At 47.4% G+C, this 14,116-nt stretch overlaps 1 protein-coding gene across 1 annotated transcript; it reads left to right on the top strand.

Annotated features, from left to right (window-relative positions):
• The first annotated feature begins 1,320 nt into the window (after window positions 1-1,320).
• LOC139591892 (mRNA decay activator protein ZFP36L3-like) lies at window positions 1,321-2,001 on the top strand. The gene has a single exon (XM_071431118.1). The coding sequence runs from the start codon at window positions 1,321-1,323 to the stop codon at window positions 1,999-2,001; it is 681 nt and encodes a 226-aa protein (XP_071287219.1).
• Window positions 2,002-14,116: the final 12,115 nt, after the last annotated feature.

The following is a 14,116-nucleotide window of genomic DNA, read 5'->3' as shown; positions in this document are numbered from 1 at the left end:
TGGTGGTGCCTGCAGAGCCTGGCAGGGTGGAACAGGACCTGTCTGTGGGGTGGTCTGGAGGTGGTGATTTGGTGGTCTGGAGGTGGTGATTTCATGGTCTGGGGATGGTGATTTGGTGTGACCGTGTTCACAGGGGTCCGAGGATGAGGGAGGAGACGAGGATCGGATTCTACGTTTCAGAAGGCTGATTTATTATTTTATGATATATATTACATTAAAACTATACTAAAAGAATAGAAGAAAAGATTTCATCAGAAAGCTAGCTAAGAATAGAAAAAGAAAAAATGAATAACAAAGGTTTGTGTCTCAGACAGAGAGTCTGAGCCAGCTGACTGTGATTGGCCATTAATTAGAAACAACCACATGAGACCAATCCCAGATGCACCTGTTGCATTCCACAGCAGCAGATAATCATTGCTTACATTTTGTTCCTGAGGCCCCTCAACTTCTCAAGAGGAAAAATCTTAAAGAAAAGATTTTTCAGAAAATATCATAGCTACAATTTGGTGGTCTGGAGGTGGTGATTTCATGGTCTGCAGGGGTTTGGCAGCCAAATGGCAGAGGGCTGTGTGTCCCTGCAGTCTCCACTGCTGAACTCTTTGGTACTACAGGGAATGAGCACCTGGTGACAGCACCCCTTCCCCCCTGCTCCTGTTTGATTGTCGGCATTTTCTAGTGAGCTATGTGTTAGTGCAGATGCAAAAATCACATTGGCCTCTCAATTCAGTGGCTTTCCTGCTCTGACAACCCATCACAGCCACCTGGTTCCGCTCAGGGTGATGATCACAGCATGGGCAGGGCTCTCTGTCAGAAGAAAACCCCCACAGAGTGGACAGATGAACCAACCCCTGCTCTGAGAGCATCCTTGCTGCTCCCCTCTGAGGCCTCTGCAGCCCTTGGGTCTGGTGGGAACCCCAGCAGCCACTGCTGACCGGGGACTGCTGGCACAGCCAGGCTATAAAAGGACCCATTCACAACCCTGAGGTGAACAGCTGAATCCCCCCCTCCAAGCTGGGCTGTCAGACTAGGAAGAAGTGGTCCAGGATGATGCTGGGGAGCTCAGCCCCAGGGCTTTGCCCTGTGGAAAGACAGTGGGTAATGGGAGATCTGATTAAGGAGGCCAACAGCACATTTGTGTGCTGCTGGAAAAACCTTCCTTGCCCACACTCCCTCTGCAATTGCACACTTATTTTCTGGGGAGACTATTCTCACTCCAGAGCTAAAAGATGCCTCCAGCCTCTTCTCATCTCCAGCTATCCCTGTGCTCTCATGGGAAGCAATGACAGCCCACACCAGGGTGGGGAGGAGGAGTGCTTGAAGATGGTGCCACAGCCCCTGGGACAACGTGAGACACTGGAGCCAGGAGTGACACTGGAGCAAGGGGTGACATTGGAGCAAGGGGTGACACAGGAGTCAGGGGTGACACTGGAGCAAGGGGTGACACTGGAGCCAGGAGTGACACTGGAGCAAGGGGTGACATTGGAGCCAAGAGTGGCACTGGAGCCAGGAGTGACACTGGAGCTAAGAGTGACACTGGAGCCAGGGGTGACACTGGAGCAAGGGGTGACACAGGAGTCAGGGATGGCACTGGAGCCAGGGGTGGCACTGGAGCCAGGAGTGACACTGGAGCCAGGGATGGCACTGGAGCCAGGGGTGACACTGGAGCCAGGGGTGGCACTGGAGCCAGGGATGGCACTGGAGCCAGGAGTGACACTGGAGCCAGGGGTGACATTGGAGCCAGGAGTGACACTGGAGCCAGGGGTGGCACTGGAGCCAAGGGTGACACTGGAGCCAAGGGTGACACTGGAGCCAGGGGTGGCACTGGAGCCAGGGATGGCACTGGAGCCAGGGATGGCACTGGAGCCAGAGGTGACACTGGAGCCAGGGGTGGCACTGGAGCCAGGGGTGACGCTGGAGCAAGGGGTGACACTGGAGCCAAGAGTGGCACTGGAGCCAGGGGTGGCAGCCAGCTCTGGAGCCAGCCCAGGCTGTCCCTGGTGACCTGGCCCAGCTCCTCTGTGGTGGGCACACCTTGGCTGCTGCTCCCTCCCTGTGCAGAGAGAGGAGCCCCTCTGCAGGGTGAGCAGGAATTGTCAGGATTGCTCATCTCGGAGCTGCCTGCTCCAGGGGCAGGGATCAGCTTTCCTGGATATGTCAGGGGAATTCAGTCCTGCCAAGGAGCTAAGGCTGCAGGGGTGAGAGAAGTAACTCAACAATCCTTGTGGGTCCCTTCCAGCTTGGAATATTCCATGGGAAAATAAAAAAAAAGATAAGATTACTAGGCAGTGTGGAGGCTGCTGGGATCAGTGCAATGAGCACAGGGCTGCATTAGGCTTGCTTTAGGCAATCTCAATTTTGGCATTTCATAGATTATGGGTGCCTAATTTCACAGCTGTAAGCTTCTTTGAGCACACATTTGTTTTGATGTAATCACTTCACTTCAAAAACAAAGACCATGGGGGAAAATATTTTTTTTTTTAATGTGGAACCATAACCATCCTCTGAGGCTCCCTTAGCAGGGCTGCAATCCCTGCATCAGCCCTTCAGTGCCTGGCTCACCAGCTCTTTATGGGGTGGGACATGGGACTGCTCAGCTCCTGGCCCAAAGGAAAAGCTGCCTGGGATTAAGGGAATGCTCCCACACTCATTGGGGCTCCCTGGGGAGGCTGATTTCTATGCTGTGTCATGATTTTAGTGTAAAGAGAAAAAAAGGTCCCTCAGTTTAATGCTCACGACAGTTTTATTCTCTGTTATTACTGTATAGGTTGGCAGACCTCTAGGGAAAGCTTTACAAGGGGGTAAACTGATTTTTTCCAATGTAGAAGTTTCCAGAACTTCAACAAGCTGCAATTAGCTTTGAAACATGAACTAGGAATCACTTAACTGCTACATTTAAAGTATCTGTGGTCTAGGATTACATTTTTTTGTAATATAATGATATTTAAATTAAAGCAACTGTATTCGCAGTTTTTGCTTTTTAGAAATTTGTCCCTTTTCTGGATCGTTTCTTTAATTTTTTTTAAACAAACAAAAGAGATGAAGACTTGTTCTTACTAGAGAACCAAGGAAGCCCAAGACCATGGCCAGGTCTCCTATGGATTCATACAGGGCTGGGGTCCATATTTTCCCTCACCCATTTTCCTGCAGTACCAGGAAGGAAATTTTTTGCAGGAATAGTTGAAGCTTGAAAAAGGGAATTATCCTTTAATGCCATCACAGCAACAGTGCCAAAAAATACCAACTGCTTGTATCTACACCAGGACAGGTCAGACTCTGAGGCATAAAGGCTTCTACAAAAGTTCAAAACCAGGTGAGTTGCAGGGTGGGTGTGTTTGGTGTCAGTGGGAGCTGTGGCCTGGTACACAGGGGCACCTACTGGAGTGGGAGATGCTCTCCAACCCTCCCTAGAGATTACCTGCCCCACAAACTCCCTTTCATTCAGCACCTAAGGAGCCTGTGCACAGCAAATGCAAATTCTGGGTGGCTCTGACCCACAGGCTGCACTGAGCAGCCCCTGGGCCAGGGCTCTCAGCCCCTCAGAGGAATCATTGTCCTGCCCAGGATGCTGTCATGGTCCTGGGCTCACACATCCAGCACCTCCTTTCCCCCTGGTTCCCTGTCTGGATGGCTTTGCTGGGCTTTGGGAGCACAGCTGTGCACAGCAGCAGGTCAAGAGCAAAGGCTGACCTGGACAAGAGCAAAGAAGGACATGGACAGATTTGCTCTTTTATTTGCATTTATCCTGCATTGGAGGTTGCATATAGCTGCCTGTCTGTCCTGGCTTAGGCTGAAATAGAGGTAATTTTCTCTACAGTAGCTGGCACAAGTCTGTGTTCTGGATTTATGATGAGAATAATATGGTTAACACACTGATGTTTTAAGTTTTCCTAAGTAGTGTTTATACTAACTCAAGGATTTTGTATTATGTATGCCTTGTCTTTCTTGGGTTTTCTCTCTCTCTGCCTTTCCTTTTAATTACAATTATTATTAATAGTAGTATCACTTTAATTTTCTTTTATATTTTACTTCGTTTTAATTATGAATTTATTTAATTATTAATCCATCTTCACCCACAGTTAAGTTTTGCTTTTCTTTCCTGATTCTTCACTCCATCCCCCTGGGGTGGGTGGGGAGTGGGTGAGTGGTTGTTTGGGGCTCAGTTGCCAGCTGGGTAAAGCCATTACAGTGTCCCAGGAGGGTTTCAAATGCTGGACACCCTGCACAGTAACAACAGTCAGGAGGCAAATTCTGCCTGGGGGACAAATGAGCTGTTGTGTTTGTCACTGACTTTTTTCAAACTGGAAAATCTATGGCTGTGACTGTGGGAGATCTATGGCTCCTCAGCCTTCCTAATTCTCTCTTGCCAACCACTGTCTTGTATTTGAGAGTAATTAGACTCTCTTTTTTAATAAGCAGGATACATTTTTCAAGGTCATGCTAATCCACTGCTTGTGGTCAAACAAGCCATGCTGTGTGCACAGGTGCCCAAAAAGTCACAGCAAACTCTGTCATCTCTCTGGGGAAAAAAAAAAAAAGCTGCTTTTAAGGCATGGATTGCAACAAGGCACTACATGGAGTGGGGCTCTGAGCAAGCTCCTTTAGTTTGGAGATGTCCCTGCTCATTGCAGGGGGGCTGAACAAGATGATCTTTATGGTTCCTTCCAACCCAAACAATTCTGTGACTACAGTTCTGTAATTCCATGATTCCTGCTGCCTGAAGAAGGGCATATTTAGGAGGTGAAGCAGGAGGCCTTTCCATCCCTAGAGCCTCATTTATCTCATGATGAGGCTGCATCCCTCCAAAGGGTGGCTGTGCAAGGGCAGGTGCAATACCCACAATTTGCTCCTGCCTGTGATGCTCACCCCAGCACCAGCACGCCAGGAAGCAGCTGAGAAATGGCCAGGGAAGGCTCATATCTCCCCTGTCACAGGAGTTTGATCCCTTCCCTGGCTGGTGGAGAGCACAGTTTCACCTGGTGGTGTTATGGGGTCCCAGCACACAAAAGACATTGGAAATTCATCCCTTCTGCAGCACATCCACTGAAGTGCCAGGGTGCAAATAGGGACTGGCCTGGCTTTTCTGCCATGCTGCAGTCAGCCCAATCCACCTGGCTAAACCTGAGTCATGCTGGGGAGGACACAGCCCAGAGGCCAAGCTGCCAAGGTCTACAAGAGCTACATTTCCCAGTTCTAGAAATCCAGTCCCATGTTGGTATTGACCATGCAATTTTCAGCACAGCATTCCAGGACCAAGCTTTTTGTAATTTCTCCACCAATGAATGTTTTCTGTTTTGATTTCTTGAGAAATTTGTGTGTCTGTGCCACCTGGGGAAGGTACATGTGAGGGTGCACATCTCTGCATCTAAGGCACAGTCTCAAGACAGCTCAATAACCCATGGCTGATTGATTTAAATAATAAAATGAATGTATTAGTGGCAGCCTAATGAAATGGCCTGTACCATCTTGAAAGTGGAAAATGAGCATGATATACCAGCCCTTCATGTGAACCATACCTTCTTTGTTTTATGCAAGTTATTGAGCAGAAGATCCCATGGAAAACCCTATAAACACTTTCCAATTTATCAATGTTCATTATTTTTACTGATTACCCTTCAGAGTAAAAATATGACCAGATAAACCATGCTTAGGTGATAGTTCATATACTGAGTATTTTCTGTAATGTAAGCATGTGGTGGCACTCACATCTGTGTATGTGTAAAAAAGACAGCTATTATGCCATTTATTATCATCATCATCATTATCATCATCATCATTGTATAATATACCTGTGTAACTTATACTCTGATTGAAATTGAATACATTTTTTGCCTTATGGAAGGAAGAGAATGTGGCAAGGGAAGGACAAGTTAAAAGTGTCTGGGTGCTTTTAAAGCTATCTCAGACACAGCACTCTAGGGCAGCAGAGATTTGGTAGGTCCCAAGCATGGTCGTACCAGACACTTTGTTTGAGATATTCCCACCCAACACAGTCCTCTGCTTATTCTGGACTGTAAACAAGGTCAGTGCTGAGTTTCACAAGCTCAGGATTGTTGCACCCTTGGATGTCACCACGGAGCCACGAGGCAGAGGAGCCCTCAGTGCGATCTAACATTGCACCGCCCGCACAACCCACGCAGGAGATGGAGAGGTCACGTTTCAGGTCTGCAAGCCGTGACAGTGTCCCTTTCAGCCCTATTGCAATGACACCTGTTACACCACCTCTCCTCGCTCCCACCTAATGCACTGTGGCACTGGCGGCGGTGTTGCAATGACAGCTGACAGATTCCCTGCCTCTGCACACCCGCTCCTGTCGCGTTGCGGGCGCTCGCTAATCGGATCGTTCTGTTGTTCTGGTGGCGCTCGTGTTCGTCTGTGCTAAATGACAAGCACTTGTGCTCTGCTTTCTGCCACTTCCCTTTCGAGCTTCACAGTTGTACTTGCCATTTCACCTTGTGCGTGAATCCGAGTTGTTCTCGCCTCTTTGTGAGACACGGCGGCTCCATCCGGGGGCAGGGAGAGCTGGCATCCCCAGAGCCCATCCAGGTTAGGGAGCGCTGGCATCCCCAGAGCCCATCCAGGTTAGGGAGCGCTGGCATCCCCAGAGCCCATCCAGGTTAGGGAGCACTGGCATCCCCAGAGCCCATCCAGGTTAGGGAGCACTGGCATCCCCAGAGCCCGTCCGGGGTCAGGGAGCGCTGGCATCCCCAGAGCCCATCCGGGTTTAGGGAGCGCTGGCATCCCTAGAGCCCATCCAGGTTAGGGAGCGCTGGCATCCCCAGAGCCCGTCCGGGGTCAGGGAGCGCTGGCATCCCCAGAGCCCATCCAGGTTTAGGGAGCGCTGGCATCCCCAGCAGTGCCAGAGCCTGTTGGGGAAGATGAAACAGGAAAGCCTTATAAATATGACTGTCTGGCAAAAAGATTTTGAGAATATAGAAACTATAAGCGAGATTGAAATGAAAGCAAGCATTGAGATCCCTTAGTTACTGAACAACGGGAAAACAATGGTGTGGCCAGCTGAAGGTAATCCCCTTTTGATGAAACAGGACCCTCTGCTTGCAGACAGGCCCAAGGGTCAGAGCAGACCCTACTAGCTTGGCAGAAGGGGTCCAAAGAGAAGTTTTTAGGGTTTAAAATGTAACACAGTGTGGGAATGTAATGATTCTTATAGGCTGTACGTAAATGCTATAGGATTTGTATCTTGTACTAGGTTGGTTAGTGAGAATTAGAATATTCAACACAGAAGAAGATTTATTGCATTGTAACGGGAACTTCACCCTCTTACCCCTTTTACTCTCTTATGCTTTTGCTCTCTTACTCCCTTACTGTCTCACCCTCTCATCCTCTCTCCCCCTCTCTTCTCTCAGGCCTGCTCTGAGCTGTGGCTGGCAGCTCCCAGCAGGGCCCTGCACCCAGGCCCTTTGCAATAATCCCCAATTCCATGACCTGGCTGCAGAGATCTCTCATCTCCATCCGTGCCGACCGTCCCTGTCCCCGATGCTCCTACAGGAGCCCGTCTGGGTTTAGGGAGCGCTGGCACCCCCGGCAGCCCCTGTAGCCCTTCCCTGTAGCCCTTCCCAGGGGCAGCTCGGACAGGGATGGCAAACAAACAGCAGCCCCCTGAAACTGGCCCCAGTTTGGTTTCTGCTGATTGATCTGGCAGCTCCACCAGGGAAAACAAGTAATGCTGGATATCAATTATTTGTGGGCCTGCTCCCTTCACCCCAGGAGTGCTTTTAGTCAAGGTCCAGGGAGATAAATGAAGGAAGAGAGGATCCCTGTCTCTCCAGCAGTGGCTGTTCCTGTAAATCAGCTCTTACTAATGAGTCCAGGTGTAAATGAGGCACTGCTGAAATGCACAATTAGACACGCTGATCATCAGGGGAGCTTGATACGAAGATTTCTGCACCAAACCCACAAGATTAAAAAATATTTCTCTTTATATAGTTAGGATCATGGGTGCAAAACTGAGGATGTAGATATTCTTCTGTTAAACAAGTTTGTTCACCAGAGCAGCTCCAGCCCCTCCCAGGCAGGGCTCTGTCCCTCACACCATGCAGCCAGGGCCTGTTCAGGGTTCTTGTGGCAGGGCCTGAACTTTCATGCAGCCCAGGTACTTGGGAGAAGACTGTCTAATCAAGGAAGGGTGCAATTAATAGATTGCCTTTGCGCATGGGATCAGAGCAAATATAGAACTTAATAATACAGTTCCCCACCTTGGCACACGTAACAGATTTCTCATTTAGTGCAAGTTGGAAGAGCCCCTGTAGGGCAAGGCTCAGTCTCTGCCCAGAGCAGAACATCCCTGGGTTGTATCCTGGGAAGTTAAGCCCAGCAGCAATTCTGAGCCATCTCCTCGTGGGTCACTGTGGGGCACCAGTTTCCAGCTGACTTTGGAAGTGCTTTGAACACAGAGCTGGGAAGCAGCTCCAAAATACACCCAGCCTAGAGCACAGTGCTCTTGGAGGGCTGTATGAATTTACTTTGTTTACTTTAGAAATCTTACTACAGATCAGCCACCGACTGTAAAAGATTAAATATAGGGAACATGGAAGCATGCCATGAAAAATAAATCAGATAAAGGCCTGTTCATGGTAGGAAAATGGGAAAGAACACAGTCAGTGCCACTTTTTGTTGGTTTTGGTGGTGGGAGTTGAGAGCTGAGAGTGAGGGTAAGAAGGGAAGAACATTACTTCAGAAATTATACATTTTACATATATGATCTACCAAAGATCAATGTTCTGCATAAGAAGTCAGAGATTTTAAAAAATCCTACATATTTAAAACAGACTTAAAAGAAATAATTAGCCTTGTTAGTCTGGCATATTAAAGAAACCCCACATCTTCAATCTGATCAGCTCTTGACACATTTTGTTTAGCATCCTACAGGCATGCAGAATGTCTCCTGTTGGGCTATAGAAAATAAAGATATATGGCAGCCTCTGCGTGGGTGCAGAGATCACGCTGGGCACAGCAGAAATGAATGAACACATCTGCAATGTGGTGTCTAGAAAGCACCAAAAAGCGTGTGCTGGAAACACCAGAGTAAAGAGGGAAAGTGCATAAAAAACCCAGGGGAAAGGGGGAATCTTTTCCCACAAGGAGTGATATCAAGACAGATTGGATGAATACTTTGAATAGCTTCCAACCAGAAAGAATCACGAGAAGCTCAAAGTGGAAAAAAACTGGGAGGTGAAAGTTGAATGTGGTGGGTCTTTGCAGGAAAGAAAGGAGCAACTTCAAGCACACTTAGAAGAGTATCTGTCAACTTTTAAGGCTCTCACTTGTGAAACCATCTAGTGACTGTCACAGCTGACCATGGCCAGGCAAGCAAGCATGGGACCACAAAATTCAGAAAATTTAGTATGAAGATTAAAACTGGCCATGCCAAACTTTCCAATGAGTGACATTCTAGATTGGGTGCCTGTCATTTAATCCACTAGAGCCAATGAACTTGACGGAGAAAAGCTGTAGGCTGTGAGATTGCATATACCTGAGCTGTTAGGCCCCAGACCAAGAGGGTGCACATCACCAAAAGCTACAACAATAAAAAGCAAAAATTCTTCCCAGGAGCAAGGGGCCAACTGCATCCATAGGAAAGGCACAGGGCTGTTCACCAGAAACAAAAGGGCATGTCATGGAAAAGATGAGCCCTGTTCTTGTCACCACCTGCAATGTTTCACAAACCTGAGATTAAGGGATTAAAAGAAGCCTTGCAGACGATCAGTGTGCATGGCACAGCTTGTAACATATGAAATGAGAGAAAGCCCTGTAACAGTGTGCTGCTTTGGGCTGGGGTAGGGTTACATTTCTTCACAGTGGCTGGTGTAGGGCAGTGTTTTTTATTGCTAAAAGCAGTGTTTATAATAGAGAGGTGTTTTTGTCATTGCTGAGCAGCCCTTGCACAGTATCAAGGCCTTTTCTGCTTCCCTACTGACACAGTGGCGAGGGGGATGCAGGTGCATGTGACACTGGGAGGAGACACAGCAGGGACAGCTGACCTCAAGTGACCAGAGGGATGTCCTATACCATATGGCATCATGATCAGCCTACAGAGCTGAGGAGGAAGGAAGGGGGAGATGTTTGAAGTGATGTTGTTTGTCTCCCCAAGTCACTGTCACATGTGATGGAGCCCTGCTGACCTGGGGATGGCTGAACACCTGCCCAGCCAAGGGAAGTGGTGCATGAATTCCTTGCTTTTCTTTGCTGGCACAGAAGGCTTTTGCTATTAAACTGTCTGTATCTCAATTCATGGCTCTTCAAACTTTTACTCCTCTGATTCTCTCCCCCATCCCACTGGTGAGGGAGGGAGTGAGAGACTGCCTGGGGCTCAGCTGTCAGTTTGGGTTAAGCCATAAGAAACAGCAGAGGAGAGAAGGGGCACAGGAGAGGTACCAGGTCTTGCTTTAACTCTTTGGCAAAATCATGGACAGCAGGAAGAAAGCAAATTCTTCCATGAACCAGTTTTTTGTCAGAATTTTATCAGCCACTGAAGGACCAAGGGACACTCCAAATGAGATCTCTGGCTGGGTGTGAAGGTGAAGACATCAGCCCTGGAGAGCTCACAGTCCTCCTGCATAGGAATGGGGACCCTTAGAGATTCCTATAGCTCAGGGCAGTCCTGCTGGAGGCTCCAGCATGCACAACAGGCACAACAGCTGAGGCTGCCTTGAAATAACCTTCCGGAGAGCTGTGAGAGCCAGAAACACTTCACTGCCTTATTGTAGGCACAAGGGAGTGCTCAGGAATGAAAGCACCCATTGATGATGTGCCATGCCTGGGCAGGCAGTGATCAGAATCCCAAATCAAGGAGGACATTGAGGCAGCCAAGAAGATGCAACCCAAACCTCAGCAGAGCCAGATGTCAATCGCAGATGATTTAATTGTGTCTGGAGAAACCAACCACAGAGGCAGTAAAGCCTGCTGATTATTAGCAACAGTGAACAGGCTGACAATGAAAGGGGTAAGCAGGGAAATTCAGAAATTGCAAAGGTGGTTGAAGTAGGTCACACCCAGCCACACAACTCAAACCCCTTGCTAAAGAAAGTGCATGGCTCAGATAGAGAGCAATTATCACAGCTAGAGCAGTGGACATGGTCCCTTCCAACCTTACCCATTGCGAGATTCTGAGACAGAAAGGACCTGAAGCATTTACAAGCATCATCAGTATTCCTCCTCCTTCACCCTCCTACCACCACAATCAGGCTCATGCTACTGGGTAAAATGCAGCTGTAAATAAATAATAGGACTTTGCCAAGCTGTGTCAATGACTACAAAATGTTCCATGGTCTGTGGTTCCCACCTTCACAAGTGTCTCTTTCATTAGCATGGCCATATTTTCGCTCTTAAACTATAATCCATCAAACAGTGTGACATCTGTTGATGTGCAGCACAGACTTAACATGCTTGGTGAAGCTGAGAGGATGATCAAGTGCCTCTGCCTTTGGAAAGCTGTTAATCTGAAAAAAAAATGAAAAAGAACTAGATGTCCACAGGGAGAACTAAAGAGAGGAGAGGTGGTGTGTCACCCAAGAAATACAGGCTCAAGTACCTGTAGCCTGTAGTGGACTTCACATGAGGCACAGCAAGGCTGGGAACCAGTTTGGGAAGATGTGCCAGGCCATGTAGGTCACTGTACCTTCCTTTAAAGTTCCTTAGAGCTATAGAACCTCAGTTATTTTTATTTTTTTTTTATGAAATAATGGTTGTGGCTGGAGGTGGAATTGAGATAATAGAAGGATAAACTATACTGAGGCCATCCCCTCACTCTGTGGCATCTTAATATAAATTGCACCTAAATCACTACATTACAGAAAAGGAATAGACAGGGAATAGCACCTTGGCAGGTAACCATGAGTGCCTTTGTTAGCAGGTTGAAAGTCTGGATGAAAAATTATGTCAATTCAAAAGAGCAGCCAGCATTCCACCTGGTAATTGCCAGCGTGTTCAGCTTGATGAGATACGAAGGATTTGGAGAAAGCAGAAGCCTCCCATGTGAACATGATGTGCTGTACCTCCAGCAAAAAGGGGAGAGCAGGGAAAGAAGTGCAGCCAAAGAGGAAATACTGTAACAGCAACAAACCCTCAAAGTGCAGGATGGTGTAACTGCTCCCCCCACACGAGCACTCAGTCATTTAGGGAATACTCATGAAAAGTGTGGGCTCAGTATTTCCCACGATGCTGAAAAGGAAGGAGTGGAAGGGGGAGTGTGGGAAAGCACTTTGCAGTGACTCTGCTCACTGACATTGAAATGGAGAGAAAAGAGCCTGGAAGTTCTGGAGTGGGCAGGGAGAAGGGCCTCAGTGTCTGCCCTGAAAGGCAGCCAGGCTGTGGAACCCCTCCTGATCCTCCTGGTCCTCATGGATCCCGAGTGTCCCAGCACTGCTCAGCCCAAAAACCCCAGCAATGCTCCCAAGAAATCGTTCCTATCTGAGGCATGGGAGATCTGTGGAGTTACACAAACAGTTTACAGACTTTTAATGTCAGGCTGTGACCACACATTACCCACAGCTTTTTTAAGTCCAATCTGCTGGGATTTTATCACAGCCAGAGTATCACTGTCCTTTCCAACTACCAAAATCTGACTTCTGAAAAGGCCTCCATCTGTCTCCCATCTTACTTTAATTTACTAAGTTGTGCCATATCCCCATCTGGCTATTGGCTGGAATTTTGTTTTGTTTTGTCCCCTTTAGTTATTCAAGGAGACACAGAGCTGGCTGAGTACATTAGATCATTATGTGCCTCTTAAAGTAGTTGTTGGATTTATTTGAATAGGGATTAGCAAGATTAAGAATGTTTTCTTTAAATTACTATAGTAGCCTACAATTTTCAAATGGTAATTTTGTCCATTATATTGATTTGTATTTAAAGGACTTTGATGTTTTTTATTACAGTACAAAGAAGGCAGTTAAGCAATGCTCCTGTGAAAACCAACAATTTTAGAATTTTGTTCAAGACTGAAATAACAGATGCACAAATCCCATTAAAATTCGATGGAAATTGACCTCACACCTCTGTAAGTTGCTTGAAGAGCTCGTTTATAGAACTTCCAGAAGTAGCTTTACACACAATTGGTGTTTCCTACCAAACATTCTTCATACAACTTCACACATTGTTATTTTGGAGAGAAAAATAATCAAAGAGCACTCCTGACACGGTATTACTGACATGGAAAAGTGGTTCAGCCCTTCTGAAAAGTGCTTCAGTCCCTTCCTTCTCTGTCTTTGTCTCTCTGAAGTGTTGGGCCTCAGTTTAGCTATCTCTCCTGATTGCATCAACAAGGTCAAGAAGGATGCCTCAGTATAGTTTATCCTTCTATTATCTCAATTCCACCTCCAGCCACAACCATTATTTCATAAAAAAAAAAATAACTGAGGTTCTATAGCTCTGAGGAGCTTTAAAGGAGCCATCCAAGATCCCTTATCAGAGGGGAGCATTTGGATGGAGGGCTGGTTACTCAGGATCCCATCCCGTTGATCCATCAGCTCCATCACAGCTGGTGTAGCACCAGCACCTGGTGCAGGTACCTGGGGCTGCTCCAGCATCTCCTGGCTGTTCCTGTGTCCCACTCAGGGGGAGATGGATTTGATTTATGCCATTAACTTGCATTCATATGAACCCAAGGAAAGCCAAAGGAGTGAGCTGTAATAGGACATGAAATAAAATGACACGCAAGCTGGAACTTCCAAGGTAAAAAAGAAGGGAAGTTTATTCTTGACTTCAGTATATACAGAATTTGAAAAGTGACTTTGGATTGGAGGATGAAATTGCCACCTCTCCAATGACACTGGCTAAATTAACAGTTTATCAATTTTCTCCTCTTTTAGGAAAGAATGCAAAACCAATCATTATTTACATAAAAGTGCGTGAGAAACTCCATTACGAAAATGTAAACATCAGAAGGCTTAGGAGAACTCAGAGGAACAGGGCAACAGGTGTGCCCCTCCTTTCTCCCTCTAAAGGTCATTGAGGTTTGATGGGTTTCAAGGTTTTCTACAAACCCAGGACCCTTTGCTGCTCATGCCCATCTGTTGGATTTTAGTCATGCCTGGCACCACCCCTGTGGCACAGTTTGGCTCAGTGGCCAAACACTGGCTGTGTGCAGCCCCTCCTACCCTCA

The sequence above is a fragment of the Agelaius tricolor genome, unplaced genomic scaffold, assembly GCF_023055355.1.
Source record: "Agelaius tricolor isolate 1412-34295 unplaced genomic scaffold, bAgeTri1.0.p SCAF_7, whole genome shotgun sequence".
In the NCBI taxonomy this organism is placed as follows: Eukaryota; Metazoa; Chordata; class Aves; order Passeriformes; family Icteridae; genus Agelaius; species Agelaius tricolor.
This window is presented reverse-complemented; position numbering and strand designations above follow the sequence as displayed.

What these genes read in the sequence shown, in the direction of transcription:
- LOC139591892 (XM_071431118.1), top strand. Translation starts at nt 1,321, where the DNA reads ATGGTGCCACAGCCCCTGGGACAACGTGAGACACTGGAGCCAGGAGTG.